At 37.5% G+C, this 19,166-nt stretch overlaps 1 protein-coding gene and 1 long non-coding RNA gene across 3 annotated transcripts; one reads left to right on the top strand and one right to left on the bottom strand.

Moving 5' to 3' along the window:
• The first annotated feature begins 3,642 nt into the window (after window positions 1–3,642).
• LOC125139708 lies at window positions 3,643–5,202 on the top strand. Its single transcript, XR_007138765.1, has 3 exons — window positions 3,643–3,899; window positions 4,352–4,369; window positions 4,864–5,202. It is a non-coding gene; the product is annotated as an uncharacterized LOC125139708 (long non-coding RNA).
• Window positions 4,679–10,730, bottom strand: LOC113646743. 2 transcript variants are annotated; one of them, XM_047804511.1, is made up of 18 exons: window positions 10,585–10,730; window positions 10,046–10,140; window positions 9,747–9,882; window positions 9,502–9,564; window positions 9,238–9,349; window positions 9,020–9,122; window positions 8,837–8,939; window positions 8,574–8,714; window positions 8,313–8,484; window positions 7,741–7,835; window positions 7,565–7,615; window positions 6,979–7,357; window positions 6,712–6,888; window positions 6,456–6,565; window positions 5,910–5,949; window positions 5,685–5,779; window positions 5,141–5,191; window positions 4,679–4,937 (listed from the first exon to the last, which is right to left on the bottom strand). In XM_047804511.1, the coding sequence occupies exons 2-18, from the start codon at window positions 10,126–10,128 to the stop codon at window positions 4,842–4,844; spliced, it is 2,007 nt and encodes a 668-aa protein (XP_047660467.1). In that variant the 5' UTR covers window positions 10,129–10,140; window positions 10,585–10,730; the 3' UTR covers window positions 4,679–4,841. The 2 variants fall into 2 exon arrangements, with proteins under 2 accessions (XP_047660467.1, XP_027009005.2); XM_027153204.2 differs by having other exon boundaries at window positions 4,680–4,937; window positions 9,747–9,885; window positions 10,585–10,729.
• Window positions 10,731–19,166: the final 8,436 nt, after the last annotated feature.

Genomic DNA, 19,166 nt, shown 5'->3' with positions numbered 1-19,166 from the left:
ACTACCTTGAATGGTGAAGGAAGAAACCTTGTGAGGAACCAGACTCAAAGGGGAACCCATCCTCATGTAGGTAACACTAGAGGGTGTGATTATAACTGCTGTTCATAATCTTAGCAAGCACTAGATGATAATGTGCATGTATTAGAGCACAGGATTATGGGAGTATTATTTGTACGCCTGAATAGAGAGATAGGTTTTTAACCTACATTTACTGGGAAGGTGTGTCTGAGTCCCAGGAAAGCTATTCCAAAGTTTAGTAGCTAAATACAAAAACACACTACCATCTTTAGTAGATTTTGATATTCTGGGAACTACCAGAAGTCCTGAGATTTGTGATCTCAGCGAGAGTGAAGGATTGTGTAGTGTGTTAGAAGACTGGTTAGATAAATGGGAACTAAGCCATTTAGAGCCTTTGATAATCCAAAGGACCTGCTGCTTAGAACCTGCTGCTGTTCATTCTTTTACTGCACAAAATATTGTTTGAACATTCAGTATTTACACCGGTCGGTCGGCGCTGTTTCTGTTACTGTTTATTGTCTTTTGTGTATTGCATTTTTTTGTACTTTTTGTATTGTCCTGTAACTTAATGTCTGCACTGTTTTTTGTCCTGCACTGTCTTTTGTCCTGCACTGTCTTGCTTGTCTTGTCCTGCACTGTTTGCACCAGGTTGCACAGTTGCACTTTATGTGGCTAAGACTACTTACATGTCCTTAGCCCTGTCTTTGTTTTATGTAGCACCTTGATCCTGGAGAAACGTTGTCTCATTTCACTGTGTACTGCAACAGCTATATATGGTTGAAATGACAATAAAAAGATTCTTGACTTGACTTCTTGACTTGACTTCTTCTTGACTTGAACGTAAGTAGCAGCGGTTTTTAATCAATTCAAAATTTAACAGGTAGCCAATATAAAGATGATAAAATTGGGATTTTATGATCATTTATGATCATTGTCCTGGTAAGAACTCTGGCATGGCAACTGCATTTTGAACTAACTGTAGCTATTTATTGAAGATGCAGGACAACCACCTAGTAATGCATTGCAAAGTCCAGTATGAAAATCATTAATGCATGAACTAGCTTCTCAGCACCAGATTAAGATAGGATGTTTCTTAGCTTAGCAATATTTCTGAGGTGGAAGAAGGCTGTTTTAGTAATATGGGTGATGTGATTTTCAAAAGAAAAATTGCTGTCTAATATAACACCCAGGTCTTGCATTGTTGAGCTAATAGTTAAAGTACATCCCTCCAAATGGAAGTTGAGCTTCTGTGTACCGGTTTTTGGACCGATAAGTAGTATTTCTGCCTTGTTAATATTTAACAACAGAAAATGACAGGTCATTCAACCTCTTATCTCTTAAATGTACTCAGTTAATTTAGACAATTTAGATATTTCATCTGGTTTTGGTAAGATATATAACTGGGTATCGTCAGCATAACAATGGATCCTAATCCCATGCCTTCTAAAGATGTTTCCTAAGGGAAACATGTATATTGACAAAAGCAGAGGTCCTAGAACTGATTCTCCATTTAAATTTACAAAATGGTATCGATCAGACAGGTAGAATCTAAACCATCAGCCTGTTACACCTATCAAGAATGACTTTTTTTCCTTGATATTTTACAAGAAAACATTTAATGTTTTCTATGTTCTATTGTGAATTGTTTTTGGAACTGGTTTGTACATTGTAAATGGCAATAAAATATTCTATCACCTGGAAGAACAAACTAAACTAGAACGGTACATTTCCTAAAGAAAATGTGAATGTGCTTGCACGTGGCAAGTTCCCCTCATCGTGCTGAGTGTTTTGAAATGTCACATGTCTATGTTGTGCTAAATTTTTTATTTCACTAATTTTGGGGGCGGGGCTACACGTGACGTCAGTTCCCCTCATCGTGCTGAGTGTTTTGATATATGACATGTCCATGTTGGGCTAAATTTTTGATTTCGCTTGAATTTTAGGAATTGCCCATTCATTTCTATGGGACTTTTTTGGCCGCTTTTTCGTCCGCTGTGCGAACATCGTTGGTCGAATCGCTTATAAAAACCATAGCACACCTCTGCTCAATGAGCTGGTCGATTTGACACCTCATTTATGGGGCTAGGACAAATGCTGCGGGACAAGTTATGTGCCGAAAAAGTGTCCGGAAGAAGAAGCAGAATAATAATAATAACTAGAACGGTACATTTCCTAAAGAAAATGTGAATGTGCTTGCACGTGACGTCAGTTCACCTCATCGTGCTGAGTGTTTTATGTTGTGTAACTGAGATATGGCTTCTTTATATTGCAATATTGTTCGTAAGGTGCACTACATGGTTGCTAGGGTACGGCTGCACAGTTACTATGGTTATATTTGCAGACTAGTTTCTCACCTGCAACAAAAGAGCACACCTGAAAATCCATTTATCTTTTCCTGAAACAAGCACCATGAAGATCTTGAACTAAAGCATCAATCAGTGATTTTACTGGGAAAAAATATAATCACATTACAATAATATGTAATATATAATCCACTAACCATGAGCAATAAATTATTGTATTTAGTAATCTTTGTTAAAATAAAGTTTATTCTTTGTTCATGTTAGTTCACAGTATATTAAGTAATGTTAACACAGTGTTAATAATGTATTAGTAAATGTTGAAATTAACATGAACAAAATGAATAAATGCTGTAGAAGTGCAGTTCATTATTAGTTCATGTTAAGTAATGTGGTAACTAATGTCAACTAATGAACCTTTATTATAAAGTTTTAGAAAAAATAAACTGTCCAAGGGTGGATTCGAACCCCGAATGTCTGCATGCTAAACGGATTCGCTATCCACTAAGCCTTTGCGGTTTTATTTATTAATTCACTAAGGTGAAGAATGGCGCGTCTAATAGTACCCAAGCTTCATTATATTAAAGTCATTCTTATCATTTTTTGTGATACGTGTCATATCATGTCAAAAAAAAAATTATGTAATGTGAGGAGACAAAGAAAAAATGCGCTTAATTTTAATTAATGGTGGCTCTTAAAAGAGCCATTGCTGCTCTTAAAAGGACATCAGTTTAAACCGAAATAAAAAATTATAAAAGCTACACTGATAGTTGAAAACAACAAAACGTTATACAAATGGCAGAAACAACAACATATGTGACTGTCGTGCTGTCCAAGGCACCCCAGTACTAGGTTTAAGCATTAAATACACGGTTAAATGTTATATTGTTTGAAAGCTTAGACTCTCGGGATTTTATTAAGCCCACAAACAAAGCATAATATTATTTATAGCCATCATACTAATTTAATCCATGTTGATAGTCACCGGAAATAGGCGGCGCTTACCTTTCTTCACTGGGGTAATATTTTCCAAAACAAATGCTTGTAAAAAAAGAAGAAATAGAATAATAATAATAATAATAATAATAATAATAATAATAATAATAATAATAATAAGTATGCAAGAGAATAAGAATGTGCTTTGCAAGCACAATAATGATTCAAATGAAATACGTTCACAAAACAAAAAAAAAGGGGGGGGGGTTACATAGGGGTTACAGCATTGTAAATGTGCAGAGAGACACAATTTATGGCTGAAACCAACATTAATTCCAGGATGGTGGGGGGGTTGGGGGGTTGTTAGAATTTGTGGGGTCCAGCCATCCTTCTAGATTTGACTCAGTGTAACATTATCATAAGCTATGTTTAATGATGTTTGTTTTAAGCACATACTCTGTGCTTATTCTGCCCTGATGATGAACTCACTTCAAATGAATTCAGTTTTTATTTGTTTTTAATTTGTATGCAGGATCACAGCTGAAGCGACTCCACTCAACACATCCTCAAGATCCTTGTGGTCCATGGTGCTGATGGAGAGGATCCTGTGGATGTATCCAGCCTTCTTTAAGGCAAAGAGACCTTGTAAGGATGTGGCCGTACTGCTAAAGCTTGCATGCTGCTAATGGGGCTTTACAATACCAACATTATGCTACACTTTTGAGGTGTTAGAAACTTTTTCTAGAAGTGGATAAGATTAAACTGTCCCCAAAGCCTTAAAAGTTGCTATGCAGAATACAATCTCGGCTGCTGATGCACCCCAACTCATGTCTCATCTTAAAAATAACACACACACCAGCTTGTCTTTATACAGTATGTCCACTGTCCAGGCAAACTGACATGTAGTGGCCTTCTTCAGTTTTGATTCTCAAAAACTTGAGGATGTTGACATACACTGTACGGACAGAACCTGCCGACATTTGTCAAATTAGGCACCAGATCTTTGTGTCATTCTTTTTTTTATGACTGTCAGAGTCCTTTATTGTATTTGTTTTTTCTCTTTATTTCATGCTACTATTACATTTGTTGCTGACCAGCTCCAACTACAACATTAAGTGAGAAAATATCCTTTCATATAGCTATTCCCCATCAAATTGTGTGTCAAATTGTACATGGTTAATGTACACATTTGTTGTTCCAAAAATTTGGAGGTTTTACTGAATGCACACTAAATACTGTAGCTATACAAAAGATAGTGAATCATTACTTTTTAATGTAGGCAAAATAAACAGTTTAATTTTTGTGTGTGTATGTGCTTTGTAATAAAAGTAGATTACGTTCATAGAGAAAGTATTTACATTTATTTGGTAACATTTATGAAAAAAGAAAATCTACATAATTGTAAATGTCAAATAGAAAAAAATATAATACATGTCCTTAAATAAAATACTAGACATATAAGATTGACTTTATAATATTTATAATATTTTATCATTTTTTCTGTCTGTAAAAAAACATTTGACAACAATTGACTTTGTCAGTGAGAGATGTTTTGGTGCTACTGTGGAATCAACAATAACGCTGGCGTTATTTCTGGACATCCGTGCAGGGACGTGGTCGCTCCAGGACCGAGATGTAGCAGTTGGACATCTCAAACCAATCAAGGCTGCGTGTCTCTCCAAACTGAAATACCAACAGATACAGTTAGCCCTCAATTGGAATCAATTCTTCTAAACTACTGGAATATGGATGATATAATGGTAATGATTCAGATAGGTTTTGGAATATTTTAGCAGAACCAAATCATTTGGTTCATCAGATGGATGTTAATTGAACTCTATGACTTTTCTGCAATTTAAGAAACTTAGAAGTAGAATTTTACTTACAATGGTGATGAAGTCATTGTCCGGACTTTTTCTCACGTATTTAATTGCAACCTGCACATATATACAAAACATTTATATTGTTATTGTAAAGCATGAAAAAAGAACAAATCATAATTTGTACACAGTTGCGATCAGAAATAAACAGAAACTTTTCACATTGGGGAATAAGGTATCGGACTCGCTTAGCCTTGTACTCAAATTTTACCAACATTTTGCTACAAGTCTGACTTTGCAGACGACTGGCAACAACTAATACAATTTATTCATGTTGACAGGACACACAAATGGATTAAGCAATTGATGAAGATTAAACAATCAAATGAATTGCAGTGGTTTCAATGACATTGTTCAGTTAGTAAACTGTTTCCTAAAAAATATGATTTTTTCATTCTGCTGTTTTTCTTTGCCCAGACAATCAGGCAAGTGCTATTATTTAACCCTGTGATTGTACCACAGGGACATAGATAATATTTAATGCTTTATGATTCCTGCATTCTGATGCTTAGTGTAAATTAACTGTAGATGTCGTGTGCAGTTAAATGACCTGCTTGCCATCCGCATTACGATATCCTGCACAGACTGTCCCGTAGCCTCCTTCACCCAACATATCTCCAGGAGTGTACAGTGACTCAAACACCTCTGTTACACACACAGACAATAATTCAAATCAAGCTGAAATAAGAAAATGCACAGTAACTTTTTACTGAGTTATACGTTCACTAGGAACACATTACAGCTACATTTCTGTAAATGCTAGATTTTAACATACCCCATGGTGTAATTTGGCTCTCCAGAAGAGGAAGCTGGTCCTAGACAAAGAAAATAGCATTGTACATGTACATAATAAATAATAAAAAGTGTGATAAATATGATTAGTATAAAATAGTATCATATTGGATGTGCCTAATATTTGACTGCATGCAATGCAAGCACTTGATTACTAACAGATGACAGAAATTAATTAAATATATACAGCCTTCACTTTATTATAGATACTGCAAAAAGGTCTACAATTATTCAATTAACGAGTTCTACATATTTGTTAGTATTATTTTGAGCTTATTATTTATATAGCTGCAGATTTCTTTGTGTTAATGGGTTTTAATTTTTACTCAGATTATTTCCTTGAAAACTATTTCATAATAGATAAAAACTGAATTTTTATTTTTAATCTCTATGTAATTGTATTTGTGTAATCTAATATAATTAATGCACAGCAATCTCTGTTACAGAGCAGTACAAGTCATGTGATCTGGACTATTATAGCATGTTTTCACTCGATATATTCAGGTCTATTTTCTTCTCACTGTCTCACCTTGACTTCCTTCTGAGGTTCCTCAAACCATTCGTGGCTGAGGATTTCCTCGAACGTGGGACGAACGTAAGGATGTCTGTGTAGACACCACAAGATCAGATCACGGCAACCTGTGTGTAGTGATGAGAGAGATCTTTAGTTAGAAATTGTAGATAAACGATTTTAGTTCTGAAAATCAGTCGATATGATTCATTTATAGTGTAAAGCAGGTTTTCCAGCGTTACTATACATGTCTAAACTTGATGGGTTTTCTCACCTTGAGACAAGCCGGAAGCGATTCGCATGTTCCGGTCAATGATGTCATCCTCACAACTGAAGGGCAGGTGTCCACACACCATGTCAAACAGAACAACTCCCAGGCTCCAGATGGTAGCAGGAACACCCAAATATAGTTCCTCACATAACCACTCAGGTGGGCAGTACGCCCAAGTTCCTGAGTAAAAAAGAGAGAGGGAGCACCATCAGCAACATGACAAAAATGGTTCTTTGCTGCATTTCTATCCAATACCTGTTACATGCTTACCTGCAAAACATTTGTAGGGGGTGTCCTGCAGCAAACACCCACAGCCAAAGTCTATCAGCTTTAGCTCCAGCGTTTCTGTGTTGATGAGAATATTCTCTGCCTTGATGTCACGGTGCAGGACACCATGCTCATTGCAATGGCGAGCAGCCTGTACCAACTGACGCATGATTTGTTTCACCAGTGTTTCTGACAGTCGACAATTGTGACCATTCAGGAATTGACGGAGGTCTGTGCAGGGGCTGGGTCTTTCCAAAACCAAGATGTAGCTGTCTGACGTGTCGAACCACTCGAACAGCTCCAACACTTTCTCACATCGAGATGGCTTGGACACCATTTCCATCAGTGCAACCTCCAGAGGAAGGCTGTGTGTCTCTCCAGGCTTAAAATATGAACGGATACACTTAGCATGAGTGATTACCCCTAAATTATAGCAAATAGAAACGTTACGGTAGAAAGGCTTGGATTAGAACTGACTCAGGTATTTATTATGGATCATTCATTATTATGTTACCAGAAACAATCAATTTACACATAATTCTATACATAATTATGTGCAAATATCTAAGAAAGAAATTAAGTTACTTACAATGGTGATGAAAACGTCATTCGTCGTCTTGCCCACATGTTTAATGGCAACCTGTTCACATATACAATATATAATTACATTTTTATAAAGAACCTTAAAAAGACATATACAGTCTACAAGTTGTGATGCATTGTGTTGATTAGTGTAAATTGGCTGTAGACGTGCAGTCCTGTTACCTGTTTACCGTCTGCCTTACGGACTCCTGCACGGACACTCCCGTAGCCTCCTTTACCCAGCAGCTCTCCAGTAGTGTACTGGGACTCAAACACCTCTGTTAAACAAATACACAAGCATTCAGTAACAAATAAGAAGTGTGTTGTCATGTCAATGTCCCAGAGTTCGGTAAGGTACCTTATAAATGAGTACCTGCAAAAACACATTTTATCCACCCACAGGTCTTAACAAGAGAACTCTCAAATAACAAATTTACAACTTTCACATTTAAACTTGCAAACATTGCATAATTACTGTCTCTTAACCTTTCAGAAGTTTTGAAAAATCAATCTGAACTAATCTTTTCAGCTCTGATCCCTTCTGTCTTTTACCCAAAAACTAATGTAGGTTTTATGTAAACATGACCATATTAGATTCAAACTTTTTAATAAACCATTAGATGGTGCAAGTATATAAAACTATTAGACTATTTTAACATATTAAAGATCTGACAGATTTGTGCTCCAAATCATTACTGTACATTCCTTTCTGTTTGATTCTTAAGGGTTTTGGTCCAAATGGTAGATGAACATACCCCAGGTTTTATCATGGCGTTCCTCACGTGGACGCTGGAGATTGAACACCACACTATACATTAGGCTACCTTCTGGGGTCATCGGCATAAACACTTTATCTGCGTACAGTTGACGAAGATTTAGCAGCCACTCTGGTTCTTTTCCCTTCCCTTGGTGTAGCGTCTCTGAAAGCTACAAGGCAATCAGGGGAAGAAAACTGGCTAAATATTTTGCATATAATAACTTGGAACTACTTCACAAATATTGATAATTCTATTTACCGCAATGGTCAGTTTCATCGTGGTCTTTGAGATTTCTTGTGGAAAGGAAGCAATTGCTGTAGCGATGGTCTGGCAGTACTCAAAGGCTTGGTCGAAAAGGCCAAACTCAAATAGCCTGATGGCGTGATAGGACTTGAAGCTCTACGATAGACAGACAGAGTTATTCTTTCTTTGTAAAAAGGTTCATGCTGAAATTTGTACACTATAAAAAGAATATAACAAAATTGTAAGAAATATTAAGAAATAAAAAGAGAAAGTCCAACCTGGAAGTTTGGCTGGGAGAACCCTGTGGTCAGCCAACATACGTATTCGTATACCTCAGTTTTTTCAATCGCTTCCCTCATGGCTGATTGGCTGATTCCCAGTCTGCACAACGACAAAGGTTTTTCAATAGCAAGTCAAAAATTAATCATACACACTCTCTCACACAAGCACACACCCAATACCTGTCACAGCCAATGAGCTCGAAGCTGGATCTCTCTAAAATCTGCAGCTCCTCCATTGCAACTATGTAACACAGCTGTGCAGCATGGGTCAGTCCTTTGGAGTCTGCAGATGAAAGACCAAACATACATGTAAGGATTTGGGTTCATGGAACAGTCCAGTGTTTACGACATAATTACAACATGTGAAGTTAATAAAATATTGTTACTGTCGTCCATACCAAGGTCCTGTCCCATTTGAATCACATCATTCAGTATCTGGTCTTCTGGGTTGTCAGAGCATAAAAGTTTCGCCAGCGGAAGACACCAGCTATCTTGATTGTTAACCCCTAGCTGAAACAGGAATTGGCACATTAGTGAGCGAAATATAAAGCAAAAACAATGACAGTATAAAAAACTGACAGATAGTGATGCTGATGTATTAATAAACAAAGGTATAACTAATATCGTTACAAGACTTCAAAAAGATAAAAAAAAATGTATACCAGTTTCTTCAGGAGTCTGTAGTTCTTAAACAGGAGCACAGCGACTTCAGCCAGCAGTGTGTTCTGTAGAAGAAACATCTTTAACTTCCATACCTACTCTAGGTACAGTATAATTATTCATTCATGTGCTTACAATTCAGACCAATTTTGAGTTTTTGCAGATAAATTCTCTTGCTGCTTTTATCATGAATAATTTTGATTAAACCACAATGGTCAGTTTAGACACAAGCAAATAAAACACTTACTCCATTTTGGTTGCAACGCAGCTCCATAAGCTTCCAGAAGAAATACGCTTCCTTTTGGTAGGGTTCCTCCACATGCTGTAGGCACTCCTGGGATTTTCTCTCGATAAACCGCATCACATCCTCCTTCTGGGTCTTACTGCTGTAATAGATGGATATGGATTACTGAACATAGACTTTGACCACCTTATGACATGTGTGTGTGTGTGTGTGTGTGTGTGTGTGTGTGTGTGTGTGTGTGTGTGTGTGTGTGTGTGTGTGTGTGTGTGTGTGTGAATCTGAGAGGAGAAAAAAGGACTCACCTCATCAGAGGGCCAGGAAAAGAGATGTTTTCCAGGTAGTTGCCTCTATCTGGTGCCAAACGTTCCAGAGAAGTTCTTCTCATTTTTCATGTAAACTGTGGAATAAATATATTTGTTTGTTGATTTATTTGCTGTTTTTATATGGTTACTGTTGTGTTTAAATTATTTTGTCCGCCTCTGGACAAATCCATCAGCCTCGTAGACGATATTCACTTGTGATTTGCATAAATCTGAGACTTTTTCAGCTTTTTTCCCTTCTCCTCTGCACATGATATGCACCAGTGTCCATAATAAATACATATGAGGCGGAACCAAAAAGCGAAACGAGCCGGATTGTCTTTGTGGATTTTACTCAAGAGTACATTGTCATTTAGGATGAGAAAACCTTTAGGACTAATGTAATATCATTGTATTTCTATTTTTCTACTCATTTTCCTGAAGGTTTTACACTTTAGGATGAAGAAACAGGACAAATCAGTGTAGACATGTCGCAGTCACTCACTATTTCCAGATACTGAATTTATTTATAGACTTCTTACCTTAGCGGACGGAGTTTCGATGATCACTTTCTCTGCTCAAGTCGCGCTTTGAGTTGATGCTCAGATAACTTCTTCTTCTATCATTTTCAAATAATAACATCAGCGTTACTATAGATACCACAGTAGCGCCAAAACATCTGTCTCTGACGTCACTGACGTCACGTTTTAAAAGTAAATATCCCAGTGAACTGAGCATAACCCAGACCGTATTAATGCACACACACGCTTGTAGTCAAAGTAAAATTCATTATGTACACACATTTTTACTAATCAGTGGCGTGCGGTGGGGTTTCAGTCAGGGCTTTCAGTAAGCATGTAAACCACATACATACTGTAACACTCTGTTACAGCTAACGCAGCCATGTGCAAATAATGCGCATATTCGGCTGCACATACAGGCACTCAGCAACATGACAGCTGATCAACAATTAGCCTAAAACAGTATGCTAGGTAAGGGTGGGTTGAATTCAGACTAAATCCCTGCATGTATGTAATCCCTCATAGTGTCCCATTCACAATGTCTTTTTTGACAAACCGTTCAATAACGTCATCGTACAGTTGTCCTTTTTGCTTCAGCTGATTGAATAATTCTTTCTCAATAGAGAGACAGGCCAAAGAAGGCAGCACTGATTGTCCAGTTGTGCTCCTTGTGTAGGTTTTACTCCGTTTGAGAGCCGAAAACGAGCGTTGCACAGAGGCTGCAGACACTGGTATTGTTAGGATCAGGCATGTGAGTGTGTAAAGTTCTGTCATACTGTCTGCAAGGCCTGTCGTCCTCAGACAATTCAGGAGATCGCTTACACTTTTACCGCGAAAGTTTGACATGCTATACATGACTTTGAGCTGAGCTTTGAGCCTGTACAGGTCAAACTGTGCACCGTATAGTTCTCCATCCTGAGCTCTGCCTCTGGAAATGTCTGTCCACACTGTCAAAGCCACAATCATTCCATGTCCCTTTACTCGTATTAAAAAGTAAACACGGCCAACAAAATAACTTCTTGTGCTGGGTGCTAGCTGTTAGCCACTCATAGCGCTCATAATTGCAATCTTTAAAATGGCGCACAAAACCTTTGCCGTCCTTTGTTATTGAATCCAGTTTGGGTGTAGGTCTTTCTTTCTCAACTATTTCACTTTCGTCTGCAAAAGTGTACCTTCAAAAAGGCGTTTTAAGATGACAGCAGTTGTCATTTTCTTTGAAATTCACCATAGATATCTACACTGTCGCCTTGAGTACTGCAGTTCATTGGAACGAATGCGTCAATAGAGCCGCCATCTTGGAACGGGGACCCCCTCCTCTTTAATGCATCAACGTCCATGTAGGCAAAGGTCTAACGGAAATAAAAGCACCATAAATCGTCATGAATGCGATTTAATTTTTTTTTTGGTTTGTTCCAACGATCAGACATGTATTTATCATTGAGTCCAGAGAAAATTTAAGATTTTGATATTAAGATAATCTACCTTTTCAAAATATAATGCTAGTAGGTCTACGTTTATTAGTTGCAGAGTATGAACCTTAGCGACATGGTGTTGTCTCAACTTATGAAAGGTACAGACAACCAGTGAAATTAAGCTAAAGTTAAGCTAGGTGTAGATATTTATGGAAATTCACAAAACTGAATTTCACGTTCATACACAGAGAAAGCCCTGCTGGTCCTGACGGCCCACCACTGACCCGCACTCACCCCAGCCATTTACAGATAAGACTGGACACCCTGATGTAAAAGACTGTTAGAGATGCACTACTGCAGGCTGAACTGCAGAGTCTATACTAATGTTAAATTTATCACATCACTATGCCACCTAGTGGCTAATTTATGCTGTTAAAACAACACAATGTTGTAACATGTTATAAACAGCCAGTAATTTAAGTTCATGGTCAAACTCACACTTTTGTGAAATTTGATGAATTGCTAAATGTTTGCTATATAAACATCAACTTATGGAGAAAAGGCATCTTTGTAGTGCAGTCAATTTACTGTCTAGTGCATAGGAGTAACAGTAAACAACATAAAGCCCCAATTCTGCTATAAGTCCATGCAACAAACCATATTGTATTCCTAGTATCTACTACTACCTTTTTGAACAAAACATGGAAGTCTCCAGAAGTCATACACAACTTATTAGCTACAAATTATTAATCGGATATCAATAAACACACTGCTACATGACCAAACTGCACATTGTATTCAACAAATTAATGGTTTAGCAAATTAAACATATGGTCATCTCATTAAAAAATACATACAGACACAAACCGAGATAGAAAGAAAGATGTAACACTCACTTATTGTTGCAGACAAAACAAAATAGACTTCTATAACCAAGTTAAAAATAAATGTATATACTGCATGCTTTCCATTATGAGGCCAATGTGAGCACCATAGGGGCTTTAAGTATGGGTTTGGTCATGAACTTTTTAAGTCCTTAGATGTCGGAATATTGTTTTGGTTTCAGAAATATCCACAGGCTTGTTTACTTGTTGGAGGAGACTTTAATATCACTCTTAAAGATGTAGTTGATAGATGGCCTCCTAAGCAGTCAATCTCTTCAAATGCCATTTATCCAATATTTGGAGAGAGACTCACCCTGATCAAACTGCTTATAAGTGAAGTAATGCAAGTGGCACAGTCTCGAATAGATTTCTGGTAAATCTCTGTGAGTTTCTTAAAAGAGAATGTGAATCTCCTTTCACTGCTTTGTATTATGGAAAAGCATTAAATAAACTCAGATTTCAAATTTCATGCATTCTTATATTGTTCAAACTCATCAAAACTTCAACAAAACTGTGTATCTACAGAACATTTTTCACTCATTAATTAACACATTGCCTCATATACTGTACATGGAATGAAGTTCATTAATTAAAAAAAAAGTGTGTAGTGGACAACCAGACTCCTTGCCAATGGGGTATGCACCGTAGCTTTTAGTACAGCAAAGAAGCACTAAGCGGGTCTTTTTCCAGACTCATCAATATCACTTAAACAGAGCATGGGCAGTGGGAACTGGGACTTCCAATTCCTAGTGGGAGAACAGGGGTGGCTGGCAACCTGGAAATGGCAGAGGGCAGGCAGATGTGTGCATATTCCACCCATATTAGGTTGGCTGACTAGGATGTAGGATCTCCAGCGCAAAGGATTCAGAATCCTGCATGCTCTGATCACCTTCTCGGTCTGTGTCAGGTCAGATGGTACTGTCAGGAATGGCAGACAAGGACCTAAATACCAGACGCAGAGACCAGACTTCAAATTAAGAATCTTTAATATGAGCTGGCTTAAACAGGAGAGGCACAGTTCAGTAAAACAGACAAAAATCCAAAACACTGACAAAGGGGCAAAGCAGGGCAGACAGCAGAGTCAGAAACAACCCAGTATATGGGCAAACAGGGCAGTGCACGGCAAGCAGAAAACAGCAACAGGGAACAAAACCGGGTCAAACCAGGAAGCATGTCTTATGCCCCCTTACCACCAGAAAGAACCGAGTACTGGTTCAGAGCTAGTGCTGGTTCAAAGTTGGTTCCACTGGCGAGCCTTCTAAGAACCGGTTTGCCTTTCCATGGACTAGAGAGGCATCACTACTGAGCCGAGGCTTACATCACTGTATACATTATACAGCAATGTTAGCGCAGCAGCAGCAAACACAACATCAACAATGGCAGATGTTGCTTTACTGTTAATGCTCAAGGCTTTGCAAACCTACATTGTCATCCAAACGCAGCAAATCCTGATTTAAAATGGCGCTAACCACATTCTTTTTTGTCTTGTTGGTCACAGTAACCCTGCTCCCAGCCCCTCACGCAAGTGGTTCTTAAATCTATACCAGCAATGTTTTGGTGCTACTAAAGAACCACTTTTCCTGGTTCAGAGCCGGTGGTTTGATTGTCAAAAAAGAAAGGTCACATAAAATGAGTCCGTCCCACAAGGACGTGAAACCCAGAGGTGAAGCAATCAAATGATCTTAATGAGTCGTTTTATTTAAAAGAGTTTGTGAGTTATGGAGAGTAAAAAAAAATCCTCCAAAAAACTTATGATTGCAACATATCGAAGCAAAATATGGAAATATTCCTGGCATTTCAGGGCACTTTGGACATTTGGTCTAGAAATCATACACAAACTCAAAAGTTTGTCTCATTTTCCTGTATTGTGTGTAATAATTCAAACTGTTAATTGTGTTTTTTAAAGATTGTGACTACAGTACAGTAGAAAAAAAATTAGTCTCCAACCTACAATGGCTATAAGTTAAAACAATAGTTCTAAGTTGAAATTCAAAAAAGAAGTGTTCAGCCAATCTCACAAAGACTAGATTCAGTTGAAGTAGGTTTATTGGCACTCTTTTCACTTCCGCCCTCTCTTTACCAATAAAAATTCTGCTCATGTACTAGGTCCAGAAGCATCCAGAAATTTTCCATTTCCAAATTAACCTATTCTGCCCAGGGTAAGAATTCACTCAATATTTGTTGGTTTTGACTAAAATATGAGCGTAGGTAGTGGCTCCTGATTGAGACGTTCCACTTGGCCATTAGATTTGGGATGTTACAGTATCTGGAGATGAGACTTAAATTATCTCCTATATGCCATCAGAAAAGGCTATCTAAACCCTTGAGGTGAACTTGGTTTTCTCATCCTACACTGTCTCCTTGACACTGGGAGGCCATATAGAACACGCTGTGAAATCAAAGTGTGTATAAGATAGTGGTTTATCAAGGTTTTTATGATCTGTGATAACTAGAATTGGATGGTGTGCCCCCTCCAACCAGTGTCATGCCTGTATCTTAGATAATATTACCTGTATCTGAGCAAGTATTTAAAGATCTCATTTACAAGAGCCTGAAAAATGTCTGCCGTGTTAGTCAGGCCATACGGCAAAACCAAATACCATGTGGAAGGTCGTTTTCCATTTGTCCCTGTCACAAACACAATGACATGGTTCGAGCTGCGCATTGCTACATAGTCATGAATCAGCATTTAAATTATACTGTTTTAGTTTTCGTCTTTTTGGTCAATATTTTACACTTCACTTTCGTTTACTAATTTTTTTTTTACTTTCCTGACGCAGTTTTTACTATTCTCCGGGAGACACTTTTTGTTACCCGTCTTCAAACAGCTAGCAGAAGAAACAGTCTTTAGATCTTATTCAAGATCGTATCTGATCTTATTCGATTCAAAGGTACTTAATCACTAAGTATGGCTAGAGTGGGATGCTAGAGAGGTTTAGCGATAGCAACAGTAGTGTAGTTTCTGTTGGGGAAAACCTGGATGCCTTAGGGGGAGTTAAAAAAACCCCACCTCTGGCATTAAAGCTCTCACAGTAGGGCGATTGGGTGATGACTCTGTGGCTGTGATGTGGCAATATAGCTTACAGCAGGTTATGGTCGCCGAACTGCTGGATGACCAGGTGGTGTGCTGAAAACAATGTGGGCTTCATAGATACTTGCAGCACTTTTGACGGCAAGTCCAGCCTGTTAGGACATGATGGTGTCCATTCCACTCGGGAAGGTGCCGCTCTCATTTCTTGCAGCATAGCACATAGTATTAGAACAGGCCGAGTAAATTGGTGACAATCCTGAACGAGGGCCAGGGAGCAGACAAGCAGGCTAATCTGACTGTCTGCGAGCTACATTGGGTCGTCACCCAGGGTTCACAATATACTGTAGAGACTGTGTCTCTTTCCCAAGCTAAACAAAAATAAACACTCATAAACACTCACAAACACTTTGATCTGAAGCTAGGACTGCTAAATATAAGATCTCTTGCATCTAAAGTACTTATTGTTAATGGAATGATTACTGATCAGAAGTTTGGTGTCCTATGTCTAACAGAGACATGGATTAAACCTAAAAGTTTCTTGCATTAAATAAAGCTTGTCTGCCCGGTTAAAGTTATATACATCAGCCATGCTTAACAGGCAGGGGAGGAGGTATCGCAATTATTCATTATAAGCTATACATCAAGCAAGACTAGATATATGTTCAACTCATTCAAAGTTCTTCATACTAAAATATGTAGCCACAACAAATAAGTCTACTGTGGGAGACCCTCTGAGAACAGCAGTTGTTTAGATCTTAGATTTAGTAGGGGTTCATCAACTGTAGCAGGCATCAAATTTGAAATGAGCTCATTTAGTGGATAAATTTTCTCCACCACCTGGTCATCCAGCAGTTCAGCGGCCATAACCATCGAACATCACCTGCACTAATTTTCACACCTCTACAATATTACTCTTAGCAACCTCTGACTGACAAACAGGTATATCGTTAGTTCGTTCATGGAAAACAACCATAGAGAACGTATGCTTGCCAGGGACCCTAAGATTACTTGCTATATCCGGCACCCTGGCTGGTAGAAATCACCTAAACAGTGCTGCTAGCTAATTTCACATGACTTAATATTGAGTCTCTTCTGTATAACCAGAGCTCTTGCAGGTTTCTCAGCAGGTGCTTCACTGAGGAGAGAAAACCTGTTAAACATGTGAAGAGGTGTGGTGCTCCCATGGGCAAGCCTTAGTATTAGCTATGATTTTGCAAAAATGGACCAGTCCTCACCCATTCGCCCTGCTGTGAGAGCTCTAATGCCGGAGGTGTAAATTTTGGTCAATTATTGACCAAAAAGACAGAAACTAAAACAGTATAATTTAAATGCTGAGACAGCCAGGCATGAAACTTACGGCAAACAATCTTTAGTAGATTTTGATATTCTGGGAACTACCAGAAGTCCTGAAATTTGTGATCTCAGAGAGAGTGAAGGATTGTAGTGTGTTAGAAGACTGGTTAGATAAACTGGAACTAAACCATTTAGAGCCTTGTAAGTAAGTAGCAGCAGTTTGTAATAAATTATTTTTTTAATTTAACAGGTAGCCAGTGTAAAGATGATAAAATTGGGTTTATATAATCATATCTTATATGATCATTTATGGTCATTGTCCTGGATCAAGAAGCAGGACAAGCACCTAGTAATGCATTGCAATAGTCCAGTCTGGAAATCATGAATGCATGAACTAGCTTCTCAGCACCAGATAAAGTTAGGATGTTTCTTGGCAATATTTCTGAGGTGGAAGAAGTAATATTAGTAATAATTTTAGTAATATGGTATGATTTTCAAAAGACAAATTGCCGTCTAATATACAGTAACACTCAGGTCTTGCACTGTTGAGCTAGTTCAGTCAGGAGCATTTGAGTCAAAATAAAGACAATTCTTTGACATTTAAATTTATTTGCAAGCTTATTAAATTTACATTTGGCGGTATGGCTCTGTTCTGAATTCCCCATCCTTTTCATGAGCTCCATGAAAGCTAGTCAGGGAATAGCAGCAGCTTCGTGTGGGGACAATCTCCCATTTAACTGGGAAAGCAGCAAGACAACCCCCCCCCCCCCCCCAAAAAAAAAAATTCAGGCGTGTTGTACAATATTTCAGGCGTGTTGTACAATATTTCAGGCGTGTTGTACAATATAACCTAGCATAGCATAACATATTTAGCATAGTGAAGCATAGCCTAACGTAGCGTAGCATAACAGACTGTACAACACGCCAGCCCTAAGGTCGCTTCCGCGGCAACAGACACAAATTAATAGGCTACAATTGCAAACGAGTTATAAAACAGCCCTCAATTAAAAGGCAGCTAGCTTAAAAAATAAAACAAAGTAGAGTAGCTTTTTGAAAATCTAAATCATAAAATTATAATAACACCGTTTAAGTTCGATTTCTGTGCATTATAATCTTCTCTTTAGTTTTCTGCAAATGCCAGTGCAAGGGTACAACGCAGCAGCATAGATTATGTTCATAGAGAAAGTGATTACATTTATTTTGTAACATTTATGAAAAGAGAAAATTAACATCTACATAATTGTAAATGTCAAACAAAAAATATAATACATCTCCTTAAATAAAATACTGGACATATAAGATTGACTTTATAATATTCTGATTTTACTGTCTGTAAAAAAATAATTGACTTTACTTAATTATTTTAATAATATTAAACTCACAACTTAAATATAATTAAGTAACCGTTACTTAATAGCTTTATGAATGATAATATTAGTTTTAAGAACATTTTACTTGATTCTGGCAAGTGAGATGTTTTATATATATATATATATATATATATATATATATATATATATATATATATATATATATATATATATATATATATATATATATACAGCAGACATATTTAATTAAAAAGTGCAGTAAATTCTAAAACGTATTTTTTGTTTAGTGTTTGAACGCTAAATACACTGTTAAATAATGAGCACTAATTAGTAAAGCTCTGAATTTCTCAGTCTACTTAATATTACTGATTCGTTAGATGTTTTATAAACATAATGATGTTTTGTATATTATTTATATAGTGTAATCGATTTATCACTCTTGCTCGTTATTGAAGTTTGAAATAAAGATATATATATAATTTGTAAAAATGTGTGTAATGAATTTCACTTTGAATACAAGTGCGTGTGTGCATTAATACGGTCTGGGTTATGCTCAGTTCACTGGGATATTTACTTTTAAAACGTGACGTCAGTGACGTCAGAGACAGATGTTTTGGCGCTACTGTGGAATCTATAGTAACGCTGATGTTAT

The sequence above is a fragment of the Tachysurus fulvidraco genome, chromosome 2 (assembly GCF_022655615.1).
Source record: "Tachysurus fulvidraco isolate hzauxx_2018 chromosome 2, HZAU_PFXX_2.0, whole genome shotgun sequence".
Taxonomy (NCBI): Eukaryota; Metazoa; Chordata; class Actinopteri; order Siluriformes; family Bagridae; genus Tachysurus; species Tachysurus fulvidraco.
The sequence above is the reverse complement of the archived record's forward strand: the minus strand, read 5'-3'. Positions and strand labels throughout refer to the sequence as shown.

Coding starts and splice junctions, on each gene's coding strand:
- LOC113646743 (XM_027153204.2), bottom strand. CDS start 10,128: ATGAGAAGAACTTCTCTGGAACGTTTGGCACCAGATAGAGGCAACTAC. Junction 9,350..9,501: donor ACAGACTCCTGAAGAAACTG/GTATACATTTTT, acceptor TTCCTGTTTCAG/CTAGGGGTTAACAATCAAGA. Junction 5,780..5,909: donor GAGCCAAATTACACCATGGG/GTATGTTAAAAT, acceptor TGTGTGTAACAG/AGGTGTTTGAGTCACTGTAC.